Source organism: Canis lupus, chromosome 9 (genome assembly GCF_003254725.2).
Source record: "Canis lupus dingo isolate Sandy chromosome 9, ASM325472v2, whole genome shotgun sequence".
NCBI classification, from domain to species: domain Eukaryota; kingdom Metazoa; phylum Chordata; class Mammalia; order Carnivora; family Canidae; genus Canis; species Canis lupus.
In genome coordinates this window covers 16,482,183-16,502,240 of record NC_064251.1, presented here as the reverse complement: position 1 = coordinate 16,502,240, position 20,058 = coordinate 16,482,183, and the positions used below count along the sequence as shown (strand labels likewise).

The window sequence follows — 20,058 nt, the reverse complement described above, 5'->3', positions numbered from 1 at the left end:
CATGCACACACACACACACACAACACACAAACACTCTACACCTGAATCAAAGCTCTGATTTATGTTTGCAGAATTTCAGTAAAATTATTTATTTTCTGTAGAATTTTGATTGATTAAGGTCATTCTACCCTTAATTTAAGAGGAATGATAAGAACTTTGAAAGGTCAGATTTAAAAGGTTATGAAATTTAAGGGTGACCACTTGATATTTGCTAGTGTTGAAATACAAGTTTATTAGTTTCTGCAGGTATAAGCTGAAAGATGTTGCCTCTTCTATATTGATTAGCTGTTATAAATAAAATGCAGGAAAAAATCACAGTAATTCAAACAAATGAAAAGAGATTTTCTGAATGAGTAAAAATTCAGAATTATAGAATATTTTAAAATTAGATTTTACTAATTTTGATAAAATAGTAAAAGTTAGCCAAGAGAAGTCCTTAGAAAACTTAATGAATAGGCAGGAATAATTTGTAATTAGAATATTGATTGTTTACAGTTAGGTAATTTATAAAATTCCTGGTATACCTGACAACTTGTTGTAAAATAACTCTCCCCTAACCATCTTAATTCACTTTTAATTCATTGGGTGAGTCCTTTTTTAGTAGTAAAAAAAGATAAGTTTCACACAGCTTCAGTCCTGAAATCAATCATATTTTTTGCAAATGTCAAAAGTTAAGATTTTCACTTCATGTTGCCGTATGTTTCTATCATTTGAGTTCACTTTAACCAGCAGAGGAAATCAAAACACAAAACATCATAGTAGAAACTCAGGACTATATAGAGAGGGGACATTTGGAATGAGGCTGGAGGCTGGGGGCTTCATTGGGTTTTAACATGATTCTGTCCGAGCTCCTTCTTCACATTCACTTGAGAGGTTACACTTTGTAGAATTCTTTTTTTTTATTATTATTATTTTTTATTTATTTATTTTATTTTTTTTATTGGTGTTCAATTTACCAACATACAGAATAACCCCCAGTGCCCGTCACCCAATCACTCCCACCCCCTGCCCTCCTCCCCTTCTACCACCCCTAGTTCGTTTCCCAGAGTTAGCAGTCTTTACGTTATGTCTCCCTTTCTGATATTTCCCACACATTTCTTCTCCCTTCCCTTATATTCCCTTTCACTATTATTTATATTCTCCATATGAATGAGGACATATAATGTTTGTCCTTCTCCGACTGACTTACTTCACTCAGCATAATACCCTCCAGTTCCATCCACGTTGAAGCAAATGGTGGGTATTTGTCATTTCTAATAGCTGAGTAATATTCCATTGTATACATAAACCACATCTTCTTTATCCACTCATCTTTCTGTGGACACTGAGGCTCCTTCCACAGTTTGGCTATTGTGGCCATTGCTGCTATAAACATCGGGGTGCAGGTGTCCCGGTGTTTCATTGCATCTGTATCTTTGGGGTAAATCCCCAACAGTGCAATTGCTGGGTCGTAGGGCAGGTCTATTTTTAACTCTCTGAGGAACCTCCACACAGTTTTCCAGAGTGGCTGCACCAGGAAGACATAGACATGGCCAACATGCATATGAGAAAATGCTCTGCATCACTTGCCATCAGGGAAATACAAATCAAAACTTTGTAGAACTCCTTAAGACGTGTCAGAAGTTGGGCAGCCCGGGTGGCTCAGCGGTTTAGCGCCACCTTCAGTCCAGGGCGTGGTCCTGGAGACTCAGGATCAAGTCCCACGTCACGCTCCCTGCATGGAGCCTGCTTCTCCCTCTGCCTGTCTCTGCCTCTCTCTCTGTGTGGCTCTCATGAATAAATAAATAAAATCTTTTAAAAAAATTATCCTACCCTTAATTTTTTTTAAAGATTTTATTTATTCATGACAGAGAGGCAGAGACACAGGCAGAGGGAGAGGGAGAGAAGCAGCTCCACACAGGGAGCCTGACATGGGACTCGATCCCGGGTCTCCAGGATCACACCCTGGGCCGAAGGTGGCGCCAAACCGCTGGGCCACTGGGGCTGCCCCTACCCTTAATTTAAGAAAACTCCCAGGCTTATATAAGGATAAAAGCAAAAATGGGTATGATGAAATGAAATAATGTATATGAACATACTTTATAAAGCACAGGGCACCTGGGCGGGTCAGTTGGTTAAGTGTCTCCTTTTGGCTCAGGTCATGATCCCAAGGTCCTGGGATTGACCTGTGTCTGGCTACCTGCTGAACAGGGAGCCTGCTTCTTCCTCTCCCTCTGTCCCCCCACCCCCTCTCATGCTCACGCTCTCTCTTGCTCTCAAATAAAATCTTTAAAAATAAATAAATAAATAATAATAAAATAAACTATAGAACACTATAGAGATTTATATATTATGAACTGAGCACTATAATTTTTTCATAGAGGTTCTTGTTTCTTGTAACACCATTTCCTTTCTTTAACTTAGAAATGTCAAATAAGAGACACCTGGGTGGCTCAGCTGTTTAGCGCCTGCCTTTGGCCCAGGGTGTGATCCTGGAGTCCTGGGATCGAGTCCCGGGATCAAGTCCTACATCAAGCTCCCTGCATGGAGCCTGCTTCTCTCTCTGCCTATGTCTCTGTCTCTCTCTTCTCTCTCTTTCTCTCTGTGTCTCTCATGAATAAATAAATAAATAAATAAATAAATAAATAAATAAATAAATAAATAAAAAACAAACAAAAGAAATGTCAAATAAATGTGGTTAATTTTGTTTGTTTGAGAACATGAATAGGAGGAGGAGCAGAGGGAGAGGGAGCAGGAGAAAGAATCTCTCAGGCAGACTCCATATCAAGCATGAAGCTTGATGTGGGGCTCGATCGCATGATCCTGAGATTATGACCTGAGTTAAACCAATCATTGGACTCAACCAACTGAGCCACTCGGGTACCCTGAATGTGGTTAATATTTATTAAATGCCTAATATGTGCCAATGAAAACCCTATTAATAATTTAAATGGTAATTGTTCTCTGTATTTAAGTAGAATCTATTGTATCTACTTAAATGTTATTTGTTACTTTCTTTTTAAAAATATAGAAGTCAGGTATGAGTACATTCTCTTTGTAGAAGACTCAAGGATGCCAAGTGATAAAGGGAAAAGTGAAAAAGGCTATCTGAAATACCCCTTCCCTTTCCCTCTCCAGAAATAGCCAGTGTTTGGGTTATATCTTCATAGTCTGTTTTCCTTACATTTACATTCATGTGTGTGTGCGCGCTTTTTTTTTTGTATGTGCGCTTTTTAAAGAAAAAATCAGTGGAATTATACTACAGTTTATATTTTTCACTTGACAGTGTATCTTAGATAGCTTTCCATGTCTGTATTTATAAGTCTTCATTATTTTGGACAAATGTTCAGTATTCTAGAATATTATAGCATAATTTAAAATGTAAGATCCATGAGGGCAGGAATCCTGTCAGTTTTATATTCTGATATGTCTCTAGTACCTAGAACAGTACATAATACTATTGTGAAAGTGCTTGCCTGTACCTCCCTAAGTGCATGTGAGGATTATTTTCTGGTGGAGATAGCTGGGTATATTTTTGAAGACCACATTGTCATCTAGTTTCTAGTATTACTGGTGAGAGATGCCAGTTTTATTCTGGTTTCTTTGCAGCTAACTTGAATCTCTCTCCCCAAAAGGTTCAAGGACTTCCTCTTCACCTTTGGTGTTGTGATAGTTTACAACAGTGTGTCTCGACAGGTGTGGGATTTTTTTTTTTTTTACTCATCCCTCCAGCACTCATTGAATCTTTTAAACTGCAAAGATACTCCTTTTATTCAGCTGTGGAAAACATTTTTTCTTCTGTCTTCTGTTGTTTTTTCTCTGTCATCCTTTCTCTTCTTCCTTCTGAGACTCCTCTTCAGTCAGTGTTAAATTTCTGGATGTATCTTCCATGATTTTTAACCTTTCTCTTTAACTTTGTCATTTCATGGGATTTGGGTCAGGAGAGAGATAAATGTGTTCTGTTTGCCATCTTGATCCAGTTTCAGACATAGTTCCTTTTATCCCATAAGGCTGACTTTTTACAAAATGTCTGTCATTTCATTTGTCTCAACAATCTGTTCTAAAAGAATATGAATCATATTTTATAATAATCGATGGAAGGTTGATATTGCTTAACCTACTTTTGTTTTACAGTCATATTTTTTTGAAAGATACCTTTTTAAAAAAACGTAATGCCATTTAAAAATTTGACTCACTTGCCTTGTGCTATTGGGAGTGAGCCCAGTCACATTTAAAAATGTGTTGGTATCTCAATCACTCATCAGGTCCAGGCAGCTCCAAGTGCTGATAAAGGCCTTGATGCTTCTCCAGATGTCTATTCTAAGTGTTAGCTCCAGGTGCAGTAAGCAGAATATTGGAGCTGGCACATAGGTTCTCAACCACAAAGTATGACTACAAATCAAAGTTGTAGGTCCATAGTCTTCTAGAATAATGGCACGCAAACCTAGTTGAGCATCAGAATCCCCTGTGGCACTTTATAAAAATATAAATGTATGGACCCTCTGTTGGACCTGTGAAATCAAAATCCTGAGGGAAGTGGGGCTGGGCTTCTGTATATCTTTAAAGGCTCTAGAGGTTATGCTGGTATGCAGCCAAGGATGAGAACCACTGTTCTGAGAGACCCCCTGAATGTATTTTCTCCTCTTCATGCCTTATTTTGAAATAAATAAATAAATATATATATATATATATATATTTTAAAAAGCTATTCAATGTTCTTTGTTACAAATGTGTCATAATTTCCCGAACTGATATCCTCTAGACATTCTAATTTGCTTCTAATCTTCTGCTATTATAAATTATTCTAATGGATATCCTGATATAGGTAACTTTGCATACATTTGTGGATATATTCAGAGATAAATTCCTAGAAGTGGAATTGTTCAGGCAAAGGTTATGTATATGAATTTGAGAGATGTTTTTTGTCTGTGAAAATAACGCTTTTTTAAGTCCTTGGGTATTATGTTCTTAGACTGAAAATATTCTTAAATCTTGGAAGTCCTTACATTTCGTTTTTATTTCTAATTAGGCCAGTACTAAGGTGGAAGTGGACATGGAGAAAGCAGAGAGCCTGCAGGTGACAAGAGGAGACTTCCTTGCTTCTTTGGAGAATGATATCAAACCAGTGAGTATGAATACTGAATGATGGATAAGCCAAAAAATGACCATAATTCAAGAGAAAAGTAAATGCTGTTTTACCCAATATTCTGAATGGTTATACCATACATACTTTTAAAAATCAGAAAATCTCAGTATTGGAAGTGACCAGGATGAGAAACATTTGCACATTAATGCTGGTGGCTGGGTAATTAATCAGTACTTAATTTAAATTACTTCTCATGATAGGGAGATCACCATATCATAACACGTGGTATTGTCAGACTTAATTTTTGCAATTCAGTTGGATGTAAAATGAAGTTTCAGTTTAGTCTTGATTTGCATACTGATTACTTATGAAGTTAAGCATTTCTCTGTAAGTTTATTGGTCAGATGAATGTCTTCTGTGAAATGCTATTCATGTCTTTTGCCTATATTTCTGTTGTATTGTTTATTGTTTATTCTTTATTTTTATTTGGTCTGTATAAGTTCATTCTATATTCTTGACAGTAATTATTTGTTATAACTATCTCCTTAAAAGACAAAAATCAATTTGGTTTAGCCCTGTCTACTTTTTTTATGATTATTGTGACTTTTAAATATAAACTAATTACTTTCAGAAGTTATTGAGCAATGGAAATGATTTAATTTTTTGCTCTTGTCCTTTTTAATAGTTACTGAAAATATTAGAGCACAGCCTGATTTATTCCAAGATTTTTTATAAATTTATTTTTTATTTGTGTTCAATTTGCCAACATATAGAATAACACCCAGTGCTCATCCCGTCAGTGCCCACCTCAGTGCCTGTCACCCAGTCACCCCCACCCCCCGCCCACCTCCCCTTCTACCACCCCAAGATTTTTTTTAATGACAAATAATTTGGCTACCAGGAAGGGGAAACTAAGATAACTTACTTAGTCTAGTAATTAACAACTTTTATTTATTACATGGGTCTAGGGGATAAGGCAGGAAATAAAATGACAGAATAAGTAAGGAAGACTCCTACGTATGTTTAGCCTGGGAGGGTCACTGTTTCCTGGTTCAGGTATCTTCCTGCTGTTTCTTTGAGACTTGGAGGGTGTACTTGGAATCATTAAAGACAAAAGCCAGACAGTCTACATGTTTCCTTACAGTAGCCATTCAACCATTGCTTCCTAGGCTCCTCTTTTATAACTTTTTATAGGGCCATCTAGTGTCCTGTATCCAGACCAGGGAATTATAACTTTCTTCTTTATTTAGGAATCAAAGGACTAGTGTGTGCAATGATGAGAAGGTGGTCTGCAAAATGATTTGGTGGTAAAATAACAGAGTAATGAGACCACTGTATATTAAGAGACAGTATTAGAATGATTTCTATGAGCAACAGGTTCTTTTAAAAAAATTATGTATTTATTCATGAGAGAGTCGGAGAGAGGGGCAGAAACATAAGCAGAGAGAGAAGCAGGTTCCCTTTGAGGAGCCTGATGCAGGACTCAATCCCAGGACCACAGATCACAATCTGAACCAAAGGCAGACGCTCAACCACTGAGCCATCCAGGCGTCCCTGGGCCACAAGTTCTAATGTTAAAATCATTCCATAAGTTGGGAGATGAAAAATTGACTTTTTGAGGGATGTGATAGTTTTTTAAAATTTGAAATTCTCAAGATATGTGATCCCTAGATTATGAAATGAGTAGGGTTATGTGTTCCTACTCATTTCTTCACTTGTCAACCTTAAGAAAACACAATTCACTTAAGTCACTAAATACTAATGTTACTGACTCCTATTGGCAACTGGCTTGATGGGAGTTACAATGTGAAAGTAGAAGTTGAAAATGAAGAGGGATGTGATTTAAGCTCTAATATGTAGCGAGCACACATAAGATTATTATATATAGTATTGCTTTTATTTCCTTTTTCTCATACTTTATAGTCTTTTACTATAGCTACTCCTTTCTACCTCATTCTAACTCTTATATTTACACAACTAGGCTTACCTTGGTGCCATTTAGCATATGTCCCCCACCACCAAGCTGATATGGACAAGATCCTCTCATTACCACTTCATTTCCCATTTTAATCTGAGACACCTACAGTCATTGTGAAGATAGTATTTCTGTCTGCTGAGCTAACTGATTCTAATTTCTAAGTCTATAACCTCTTTTTCTCTTTGTTCTTAATAGAAGGCCACAACTAGTGTACTCCTTACAGAAACAAGCGCATTGGAACTACCCTTTCTCAGGGATTACAAGGGTTTAGGCTCTTGTAGAATCTGACCCAAGAATCTGTTTTATTCTCCTAAATCATGCAAAGTCACCCTAAGTCACCACTCCCCACACCCCATACCCCACTCACTACTGGGTAAAGGTTAAATAAGAATTATAAAGTAATGGGTATTTTGTTTTTGCTTTTATTTGTTTTTCAAACTTTTTACATTAATAAGGATATTGCTCAACACTTTTAGTGTGTAGGAATTATTACTCATCTTTTATACTTTTAAGTGTTTTAGTTTTTATACTAACAACCAAAATGGTTTAAATTATCCTTTTCCTCCATAGGCATTTGGCACAAACCAAGAGGATTATGCAAGTTACATTATGAATGGTATTATCAAATGGGGTGATCCAGTTACTCGAGTTCTGGAAGATGGGGAGCTGCTGGTTCAACAGACTAAAAATAGTGACCGTACACCACTGGTTAGCGTCCTTTTGGAAGGTGAGAAAAAAATGAAGAGATGGGAGTAAGAGAAAAAAAAAAAAAGCACTTTTACAAAGTTTTTTATTTAGCATATTCCAGAAAAATGGATTATTTTCCATTCTAAATCTCTTCATTATCTAAAAATAGTAATCCAGACTATGTACTTGTATTGTGCATAAATTAAAGTTTTCTTGGAGTAGAATGTTGTTGATAAATGATAGCACTAGTTTTCTTGTGGGAGAGTATCTAAATTTCTGTTACTTCTGCTACCACAGAGTACCTGAGTCAATTACATATTCACCAAGTACTATCTTATGTAATAGACTATATGATACCTCATAGTACTCGATTCAATTAAATAAGTATTCATTGAGTAATTTTAGGCATTGAACCAGTTGCTAAGGATATAAAGACATTCACAGAGTTCAGTCTGGTCATGAAAACAAAGGCATGTAAACAAATTCTTAAGTACAGTATTTATGTGTAAAGATGTGTGAGAATGCAAGTTATTTTGCCTAGGGATGATCAAAGAAAGCTAAAGGTGGTGTTTAATTTAGATTTTGAAGGATTAGTTAGGATTTTACCAAGTAGACAAAAAGGCCAATGACATTCTATTCACTAGTTACTTGTTTACAATTATAATTAGTGCAACAGAAACGTTTGTTAAGTCCACATGACAGCAGAATCTCATTCCTTCCAAAGTCTGGGAGTGAGGGCTCCCTGAAACACATTAAGCCAAGACCTGAAGGATGAGGAGAAGCTGGCCCAGCAAAGTAATTGGGGAAGATGTTTGAGGTGGAGGGACCAGTGTGTGAAAAAGGCCTGGGTGGGAAGGGGATTGAAACAGAAAGGGACATTGGCTAGACAAATGCCAATATTTAAGAACCAAGTAGAGCAGGAAGAGTTGACAAAGGACACTAAGCAAGAGTAACCAGAGAGGTAAGAGGGGGAGAAAGAGAAGACGCTATCACAGAAGTCAAGAAAAGTATGTTGCTTTTTTTAAAGGAGTTGTTCATTGTATCAAATATTTCTGAGAAGCCAACAGATAAAGTATCTGTTGGATTTGGTGACATGGAGGTCATTGATGACCCAGATGAAAGCCTGTTCCATGTAATGGCAGTGGAAGCCATAGGGTTTGTTTGAGGATGGAGGGAAAATGAAAACTGAAGGTGGCCAGCGTAGATAATTATTTAGAGAAGTTCCATTTTAAAGGTAAAAGAAGGAGTGGTGTTGAGAAGTGTGAGTCCAGAGTTTTTTGCTCTGTTTATTAAATTGTTAGGTAGGCTAAAGCATGCTGATATGCTGTTGGAAGGGTGATAGGGAAGAGGAAGAGATGGAACATATGGGGAAGAAGATACAGTCAGTGTCAGGTTCCTGAGAAGATGGGAAGGAAAAATTGGTTGGTTTATGGTTGGAAGAGGGACACATCTTCCAGTTCACAGAAGGGAAGAGGAGGAGATGTTTAAATACAGTTGATTTTACAGATTCAATTGCCTTTATGAGAAGGCCTAAATCTTTAAAATTTTAGCTTTGTAGGACACATTTGCTTCTATTAGACAGTTTTTTCCCTGCTCCCAATGTCATCTTCTAAGAAGATCATATTTTTTGTTAGACATATGATTTGATGGAACTAATAACATGAGTTACAGATATGCATTTGTATGCATTCTTTCCTTTTTTTTTTTTTTTTAGGGAAAAAAAACAACAACCTTGCATTTTATATATTTAGCCAGAAGTTTGAAAGATTAAGACTGTGAGAAAGAAAGAAGGAATGTATTTCATCATACCTTTGAGAAATGCTAATCAGTTCATTAAGTTTAGTTGCTAATAAATAAGAGAAAACATGTCTGCTATGAAATTGTGTCAGGAAATGTTAATGAGCAACTAGTTGAGACCTCAGTACATTGTGGATAAAGGTTTAAACTTGTTTTATTCCCCTTTGCTTAGGTTGGCTTTTTTTCCCTGACTTGCGTATCTTTATACAGGCCCTCCTCATAGTGGGAAGACTGCTTTAGCAGCAAAGATTGCAGAGGAATCCAACTTCCCCTTCATCAAGATCTGTTCTCCTGATAAGATGATTGGCTTTTCTGAGACAGCCAAGTGTCAGGCCATGAAGAAGGTATCAAGATTTTTACTTTCATTTTAATCTCCTATCTCTTAGATACGTGTACACGTACACATGTATGTGTATATCTATCTTTGTACATGTATATATGTAAAAGCAACAGCAACTATATTCTCAAGTGGAACTAAATTATCAGTAGAATTTGAGTAAAACAATAACTATTTTAGGTAGATTTTGTAATGCATTTTTATTAGCATTGCTTAATCTTCCAAATTATGGGGTTCCTAAAAGATTTTATTTATTTGTGCATGAGAGCACAAGTGGGGTGGGGAGCAGAGGGAGAGGGAGAAGCAGACTTCTGCTGAGCAGGGAAACCAACACAAGGCTTGATCCCAGGACCCCGAGATCATGACCTGAGCCAAAGGCAGATGCTTAACTGAGCCACCCAGATGCCCCCAAATTATGTTTTGTTTAATACATATTACAGTTAATTTTCATTTCTTAAGTTTGTATTAACTTGATTGAAAAAATTCAAAGTAAAAATACTTGAGTAGAGGGGTGCCTGATGGCTGTCATTTCAGAGTCTCATTCTTAATTTATGCTTAGGTCATGATCTCAGAGTCGTGAGATTAAGCCCCATGTCAGACTCTGTGCTCAGCGCAGTCTGCTTGTCCCTCTCCCTCTGCTCCTCCTCTCTCTTTCTTTCTCTCTGTCTCTCTCACAAAGAAATAAGATCTTAAAAAAGTATTTGAATAGAGTGGAGCAAATTCATTTCAGATTTTTTTATCAGTGTACAGAATCGCACTGTTTGAGTCAATTAGATTGACTATGTAGTTTGGGAAAGAACAGAGGTATATCATTGGAAAGATATGCTCAAAACCCCAACAAAGGGATGGTGGTCTATTAGGTAACAATCAGAGTCTGCTTGGCAACTTAACATAGTCCTCATCCTTCTTCCTTTCTCTAAGTGCCATTTGTCACCTTCTTAATGCAGCTACTTTGAACTGTCAGTGAAAGTTAGAGCAACATAGAATAGAATCCTAGAGCTGAGGACTCTAAGACCGTCTGGTCCATCTCTCTTACATTCAAGCAAATGCCATATAAGGCTTCTAGGATAGTAAGTGGCTACTCTAAAAAGAAAAGTCAATGATGAAGATGTAATGACTGTTTCACGTCACTTGGTAGCCTGTGTTCCTACTGATAATTCTCCTGATTTGGTATACTCACAGGCAATGAAGAAGTTATTTTTTATATCTAGTTGAAGTATTTCTTTTACTTAAATCCAATATTTCATGCTTGATCTTTCATAGATATGAACTGTTAGGGAAAATCAGGATCTGAGAAAAGAGCTTTGAGAATTGGGGTGCTGCCTAATAAAAACAGCTCCAAAATTCTTTAACCTTGCTCCTAGGCCCCCACTTTATAAAGATAGAGGATACAATTGCTTTAGGTTTTCTTAAGGGAAGAGACTAAAGAGGAAATTAATGTTTTAAAAGAAGCAGACTCAAAAAAAAAAAAAAGAGAAAGTTTGAGAAGTTAGCTTCTTGTTTGTGCAGGTGGCAGAACATTGTTCGAATAGCGTGCTTCAAATGGATGGAGTGGGCAGAGCTTGAACCAGGATTCCTGTCCTGTACACTGCAGCATCAAGATAAATATTGTATGGGGCACCTGGGTGGCTCAGTCGGTCAAGCGTCTGCCTTCAGCTCAGGTCACGATCTCAGCGTCCTGGGATCGAGTCTGCATCATGAGCCCTGCATCTTGCTGGGCTCCCTGCTCAGTGGGGAGTCTGCTTCTCCCTCTGCCCCCACCCCACTTGTGTGCTCTCTCTCTCTCTCTCTCACACTCGCTTTCTCAAAGTAAAATAAATAAAATCTTAAAAAAAAAAATTCTATATAAAGGTCTTTGAGTGTGAAAGAGAGAGAAATGTTGCCAGACACAAAAAGAACTTAAAAATCATAGTCTGTTTATTCAGTGTCTGAAGTGAAACCAGTAGTATCTGTCCTTCTGGGGAAAATCTAGACAGAATCACTAGAACCAGTAACTTGCCTAATGTTGGTTGGGTGGCTTTTCTTTGTTTTTTACTTTTTTCCCCTCTAAAGGGAACCTAAACAACTTCCTCTAGTGAAACTTTAAATAATAGCCATTGGTATCTGTGGCCATCGAATGTAGTATTTAATTGAACAGCTAATTCTGTTTGCATTTCCCTAACTCCATCTATTCCTTATACTTGTTCAAAAGTAGTAGTCTCCTGTGTAGATGGTAAATTACTCCATTGCTTTTCACCAGCTGCCAGCTTCTACCTCAGATGTACTCTGAGATGTGGGTGGAATGGTCCTAGTTTTTCTATAAAGTTTTAAAAAAGCACTTTAGGCTCCTACAGATCAAAGCTGCTTTGTAAGTGTGAGATATTATCATTTTTATTATTTTAATCTCTTGCAAATTGACTTGAGGGGGGAAGGTAATATGTGCTGGGTTTAGAGGCTTAAATGGTTAAATTAATGGCTTAATAACTTACGATTTAATCTTTAAATTGTTAAAGCCTTTCAAGGTAGAGTTTTAGATGAGTGGAAGGCTAAGGAATAGAAAAGTAAGTGTCTATACAAGCTTATTCAAAATTGTTTCAATTCATGATTCACTGTCTGGATCATCCATGCACCCTTAAAGTTACAAAAATTATTTTCATGTCATCAGTATAATAAATTCATATGAGACTTTGGTTTTCCTTGGCAAAAAAATGTCATTCCCTATAACTAAAGTACAGGAACAGAGAAAAGAATGAAGCATAGGAGTCTTAGAAATATATTAGAAATATTGCAAAATCTTTCCCTGCAAATAGTTTTCACATTGTTGCCTAATGATAGGTTGACAAAAGCCTGCGGGCTCAAACCAGTCTAAGGGTGCTAAGACTTCCAGGCTGCTTTTGAAAATGAAATATAAATGCCATTCCTCAGTATTTCTAGTCTACCTCCCACTGCTGTTCTCCTCTCTTCATTTTTAGTGTTAGGATAGGAAGATAATTTCTTTCTTTCTTTCTTTCTTTCTTTCTTTCTTTCTTTCTTTCTTTCTTTCTTCCTTTCTTTCTTCCTTTCTGTCCTTTCTTTCCTTTCTTTCCTTTCTTTCTTTCTTCAGAGAACAAATAATCTGTAATTTTTCATCAGTTCTGGAGAGGGCCTTTCTTTTTAGGTGCTGCTCCTCCCCAAAGGTGCAGCTTTTTAAATCACAAAAATAATTTAGAAAATAGAGAAAAGAGCACAGAAGAAAATAAAAAGAGAGTCTGTATCTGTCCTTCAGTTTTCTTCTATACTCAGACACACACTCTGTGTATTGGAGATCATATGGACATACTGCTTTAAACCTGCTTTCACTTAATGTATTGCCTTTTTTTCAAATGTATCTCAGCATTACGTTAATAGCTGTGTAATATTCGTTTAAACAGTCCTCTTTTGCTGAACATTTAGTTTATTTTGAGGTTTTTTCACAATTAAAAATAATATTTTGTAGAACTACTGAACTAGGGAAATCACTACTCCCCATTTTCCTACTAGATTTTTCTTAGAATAGCATCACATTTTATTTGCTAAGAACGTAGGCTTAGGTTTCAAATAGATCTGCATTTGAATCCCAGCTCCAACACACTTAACAGGTCTTATAGTCACTTAACCTATAAGCCTCTGTTTTGTCACCTATGAAATGAAGATAATATTCAGAATTAAGAGAGATGATAATCTATGTAAAGTATCATGCAGCGCCTTGGGATATCATATGTGCTCAATAGAGTGTAGTAGTTATTTTTATATATCATTATTACTGTATATACATTTCCAGTTGTTTCCTTAGGATAAATTCTCAGAATTGGGATTGCTAAAGTCAAACATTAATATTTTGAAGATTTTTGATAAATATTGATATAAGAACTCTTATGTAAAGTTACTGCTAGTTTATAAAGTCCACCTCTTCAATAAGTTGTACCAGTTTACATTCGCAGCCCCATCATGTGAGCGTCCGTTTCCTTGGACTCTCACCCACACTTGATGTTATTAAAATATTTTTTTCCAAAAAAAAAAATATATTTTTTTTTTTCCAGGGCGCCTGCTGGCTCAGTCAATGGAGTGTGTGACTCTTGATCTCAGGGTTGTGGGTTCAACCCCATGTTGGGTATAGAGATTACTTAAAAATAAATTTTTAAAAAATTAATTAATTAAAATATTTTTTGCCAATTTGAGAGGTAAAAGATTGGCATTTAAAATTATTTCCTCAGCTATACTTTAATGACCAAGTGCTCAATTTGAAAGATTTTTAAAAATGTTTTGTAATGGCAATAGTTAGTGAAATTCAAATATTACAATTTAATATAATTTAACACATTAATTTTTGTTAAAGAGAGATGCTCTAACTTGATTCATAGAATATCTTTACATACCATTTTATTACTTAAACCAAGAGGTTAAGAGTTTTTGTTAGTAGAGAGGGCCATTTGGCTTGCTTTAATGAGTATCTTAGATTTAATTATAATTAAGCGATTGCTTCTTGTTCACATGTGGATGGTGCTAAAATATAGGAAAGTAGTTTATTTTCAATTAATTTAAAATTTACCTTATACTTCTCTTAATTTGCTTAATAAATCCTTTCTCCATAGATAAACTCAACACTGCCATTATCCTCACATTTGGGGGTGGGGTGGGTGGAGATACCATATGTTCCATTAAGATATTTGAAGTGCTTATAGATCTTCTCTCCCCTCCCATTTTATATTTGTTTCACAATTCCATTCTATTTTTAAATTTTAGTTCTTTTATCCATATTTGCATCTATATATTTTAAAACTGTTTTACTAGTTCTGTTAGTGCCATTAAATGAACAAAAGAACACAACAGTAGAGTTTGATTTTAATTAATTACCTAATCTTGATGGTTTCTGAGTACAAAATCAGTATAGAGATGAAATAGAACAATCTGATGTGACTGAATTGTTTGAAGAAAATTAAGTAGGAATATCAGTGATTTATAAAACTATACCCATTATTAACATAATATAGTCTTGTTCTTAAAGGACTGAAAATTAATGGAAGAAATTTTCCTTTCCACTAGCTTTGCAAGAAGGAAATAATCTTCTTTGAATATGCTCCTGTAAATCCCACTGCAAATTGTAGTCTGTACAGAACAGAATCATGGTGCCTAATCCTCCTCTTTTCATGGTTTAGTCCATACAAAGAGCAGAGCTGGAAATTGGATCTTTTGACAGCAGTTACTAAGCAACAGAATTTGGATGTTTTTGGTTAACATCCTAATATATCATGTAGCTGATTTGTCGAAGTTTGTGCATGTATTAACTGAGAGAAGTGGACACTCCGGAAGTAACTACTGGTCCCTGTACAGCTAGGGGGTGGGTGCATGTTGTTTTGTTTAATACACTTTGTCTTTTGGCATTTGTACCTCTGGCACACAAAGGAGGATGGTGCAATCTTTAGTAGAACTTCTGAAACCCTGTGACTTTTTATATTATTAAGAATACCCCACTCTGGGGTTTGTGTTATGTAAAAAAATGTAAGAATTTTTCCTGAAAAGCAGGGAGAACAAATGAGGGATTTTAAGGTCATTCCAGGAAGCTTTAGTGCATTGCCAAAAGTTTAGGTCCACTTCCTGAGGCAGTTTCATTAGAAGACAGCTAATGTTTGCTTGATCTACTCCCAAGTTATTTTTAGAAACTAGAGATTATTACTGATAGCACCGATTTGAATTTGCTCATTTACGTTTTTATATGCTACCAAATATGATTAGGGTATGCTTTCAATTAATTGCTGACAGATTTACTACATTAGGGATTTTCTAAGTCATCAGATTCCTACTGTCATCAGATTCCTACTAACTAGGTACTTCACGCCAACCACTTCAGAATTGAGATGAACTCTTTCAGCCCCAGAAGAACCAGAGAATTTGGCTTTACTTACCTCAGAGCACTAATGAGGTTATAGAAAATGGAGGACTGAATCCACTTAGAACATGCTTTGCTGTGGTTTATGATTCTGAAAGGCTGGGATTAACATGGAGCTAATGCTGGCGTGTTCCCATTTGTATTCATGTAGACTCCAGAATCTGCAGCTGCTGCCCCTCCCCTACACACAGGTGGCTCCCAGCCTGTCTGTAGATTCCAGGAGTGGGCTGTGTGCCTAGAAGAGCTCACAGTGTCTTTGAGGACCATATTCAGACCTGTCCCAACCTCTGTGTGGCAGAAGCACCACGCCTCCCTTTCCTCTGGTTGCATAGTGCATCCAGCATGTTCTTGCCTTCAGCCCAGGTTCCTCATATTTTATTTTGTCTCTTATGAGACACTACCTACCTTTGCACACAAGAGAGGCGGTACCAGAGAGCAGAAATAGACTGTGGGATTCTGTGTTTTCTAGAGATACTATTCATCTTCTAGAAAAGACCTCTCATTATGTCCGTGTTGACTGATGCCACTCTTTCACACACTTTTTCTTTCTTCAGTTCTTCAGATTCTTTTTCTTTAGCCTTCTCTTTCAGACTTCTCACCAGATGCTAAGACTATATATACTGATAATTTTGCCTGCTCTACAGGAAATGTCCTGATAAAACTAGGATGACCAGACATTCCAATTTGCTTTGAGCAATCCTGTTTTTACCTGTTATTCCAGCATGATTATTAACAATGCCCCCTTTTCAGGTGTCCTGGTTTGCATGATAGCTATTTACTCATCCCAAACTGATAACCTTTCCAACAAGAAAAGGCTTGAGCATCATACATACTTTTTTTATCTTACTAAATGAGAGGATCTGAATTTAAAGTAATTTTTAAAGAGTCTTTGAGATACAGCCACTAGTGCTGGCTTCAGCCCATCTGCCTAACTGTTGTTTGACACCATTTGATCTGGAGCAGGCACTGTGTATCTGCCATGTGCCGTGTGTTAGTAGGGGCAAGTTTGACACTTGATTTGTACTGCTCTAGCTGGAGCAGTTTGTACAATTTTATTTTTTCTGCATCTTTCTTCTGGTACCTCTTCTCTTTTCTGGATTTATCTACCTAAAGTTGTGGTAGAACTTCCAAGCTCACTATGTAAATATCTCACTTAGATTTTCACCTGACAGCTAAGCGCATGTACTTGCCAGTCAGGTCTGTCCTCTTACTGAAGATTATCCTGGGGCCTGGGCCAGGGGGCCAAGAATGGAAGGGGTTGAGGACACCAGGCTGAAAATGAGGATCTAGAGGAAGAGTGGTGACCTTATATTACACTAGTGAATAGCTAAGGTAAAGAATTATGTATGTAAGAAGTGAAAGGGGTGTGTATATTTAAATGAGAGCAGAGTTGCTACCCAAGGAGTTTCAGTTGACCTGTCAACTGAAACTGGTCAAGTTACAACTGGAATTGCACAGCCTTTGTCATGGTTAGTAGGTTGTTAAGAGAACTGTGAGTGCTCTTCTCCTCATGATAGTAATTAGTACATTAAAAGCTGTCTGTAAAAAAAGAAAAAAAAACCACCTACATTAAATGACTGCCGTAGGTACTTTTCTTCTCAAATCTTATAGGTAAATCATGCAGTCAGCTATGAAGTGATTTGTAATGCTTCATGAACACGATATCTGAGATAAATTGGTGCGACAGCATACCAGTTTATCATCAGTTTTGACCCCAGCAATGTCCTTAATAAGGTTCCTGTAGCTGTGTGAAAGCTCTATACTATTCTTGGGAAGGGAAAAGGGCTGATTAAGGAAAAATGTAGTCCTGCAAATAGCCAGTCCCAGGCCCCTGTGGCTCAAATCCATGATATTACAGCCTGACAGAATTATATGCTTGCATCAGAGCCTTTAGTAGAATTCTGAAAAATGATTTGAAAAGCAAGCATTATTTCCAGTGACTCCTTGATATCACCAGAGTTTATAGGATACCACAGTGACTGCTATCTTGGTTCACTCTTTTTTTAAAAGAAAAAATAGCCAAGAAACATGGTGAAACTGCTCCTGAACTTTTCTCCTGTCTTGGATTCACCAACTCAAAATTTGATCATTATGTATCAAGAGACTGAAATAAATGTCCTGTTTTTCTTCCCCTTTTTGGGGGAGTGGTGGAGGGGGTAGTGTGGGGAAAGGTAAAGGGTTCCTCTCTTTACATATACTCATAATCCATCTCCAAACCAGCTTCTCCTCAGTCCTATTTCAGTAGCCAAACCAAAAAGAACCCTTGACTCTAGTTTCCTCCTCATTACCACATTCATTCATTGCCAAGTCCATTCAGTTCTGCTTCCTAAATATCTCTAGAATCCATCCATTTATCAGAACACCCACTCCCCTTCCCACTTCCAGACCACCATTATCTTTCACCTGGTGTTCTACAGTATTAAACAATCATTACTCCCCTCTGATGCTTTTCTCTACATCAGCCAGAAAAATATTTCTAAATCATAAACCTGACATGGTGGTCTGTAGTTTAGAATCCTTCAGTGAAAAAAATAAATAAAATAAAATCCTTCAGTGGCTTTTTATTGCCTTTACAATAAAATTTCAACTGGTGTGAAATTCGTAAGACTCTCCATGTTCAGGCCCTTTGGTTACCTCTTTTGCTTCATTTCTCACCTAACATTCCCCACAGATACCACCACACCAGCACCTCTTCATTTTAATTCTTACTGACTATATGTCAGTTTCTGCAGTGCTCCTGAATTTTCTCACTCTGAGCCTCCTAATATTCAGTGCATTCTGCTTCGAACACTTTCTTCCCCATTTTCCACTGGTTGTTTATCCTTCGGATGTCAGCTTAAATGTTACTTCCTAAATTTAGGACACCATCATTGACTCCATAATCCTCCGTGTCAGTTATGATAGGCTAAGTTATGCTGCAATAATGAGCAACACCCAAATCTCAGTGACTTAACAAAATTTATTTCCTGCTCATACTGCATGTCCATCATGGCTCAGAGGGGGAGCTCTGCTCATTGTAGCTTCTCAGAGACTCAAACTAAAACATAATAGAAGCTCCCTCTCACATGTAAGATCATGATAGCCAAGGATAGCAGGATAAAAGGAATATGGTGAATCAGGCAGGAGCTCTAAAGCTCCTTTCAGAAAGTGATATATATCCAGTCATGTTTCATTAGCTGAACCAAGCCCCATAGTCCTCCCTACCTTGAGAAGGGATGGGGAACTACAATCCTATCACATGGTAGAAAGAAAACTAGCATGTGTGTGTGTATCCACAGTGACTACCACAGCTCTTTTGTATGTACTACCATCTCATCTCATATTTCCTGCAGCCTTACAGTAGCATCATGCTTTATTATTGTTACTTGTGACCTGCTTCCCCCACTCCAAGCTTTGTGGAGGTAGGATCATGTTAGTTTTATTCATTCCTCTCTCCATTATCTTCATTGATACTTGACACATAATAGGAATTCGAAAATATTTGCTGAGTGAATGCATAGAGCAACACTCCCAAGATTTGGTACTTACTTCGTTATTCTTTTACCTCTGCCATTTCTCCTTGAGGTATCATCCCCTTGCATGGTTTCAGCAGTCACTGCCCTGAGGGTAAGCTCCATACCCTGACTTCAGTCATATGTCTCCAACTACTCACTTGATATTTCTGCCTGAATTTAAAATGCATATTTATGGGGGACCTGGGTGACTCAGTTGGTTAAGTGTCTGCCTTTGGCTCTGGTCATGATCTCTGTGTCCTGGGATTGAGTCCTGCTGCAGGCTTCCTGCTCATTGAGGAGTCTGCTGCTCCCTTTTTCTCTGCCTCTCCCCACTGCTTGTGCACACACTCTCTCAAATAAATGAATAACATTTTTAAAATATAAGATGCATATTTATTCTTACAGTCAATATTTATTGATTACTTTCTACTAAGGCATTATATTAAATGATGTGAGGATACAAAGAGATTAAGGTGTATTTGCCTTCAAAGCGCTTATATTCTAGTATAATACAGAGAAGAATATAATGAATCCTTAATATGTACACAATATACAAGATGCTGTACCAGAGCAGAACAGAGACCAGTGATTTAGGGCAAGATGGAATTAGAACTTCTGTTGTTTCAACCACTGAATTCACTGGGCAAGGATAAATACTGTTCTGTGCTGGATCCTTGGGACAACATGAATCACATGAATCAACATGAATCTACCTCACAATCCAATGGGGAGACAGGTAGCTAAGGATGAAAGAGTAAATGGAATTTTAACACAGTATGAGAGAGTGAGGGAGGGGTAAAGGGGATGATGGTGCAA

General features: G+C 37.1%; 1 protein-coding gene across 3 annotated transcripts in view; it reads left to right on the top strand.

The window, feature by feature from the left end:
* NSF (N-ethylmaleimide sensitive factor, vesicle fusing ATPase) overlaps positions 1 to 20,058 on the top strand; it is a 145,029-nt gene that overhangs the window by 90,436 nt on the left and 34,535 nt on the right. For all 3 annotated transcript variants that reach the window (XM_035721208.2, XM_049114627.1, XM_049114628.1), the window contains exons 13-15: positions 5,009 to 5,104; positions 7,614 to 7,770; positions 9,738 to 9,871. In XM_035721208.2, coding sequence (XP_035577101.1) covers positions 5,009 to 5,104; positions 7,614 to 7,770; positions 9,738 to 9,871 — 387 coding nt within the window. The remainder of the gene's footprint in view (positions 1 to 5,008; positions 5,105 to 7,613; positions 7,771 to 9,737; positions 9,872 to 20,058) is intronic.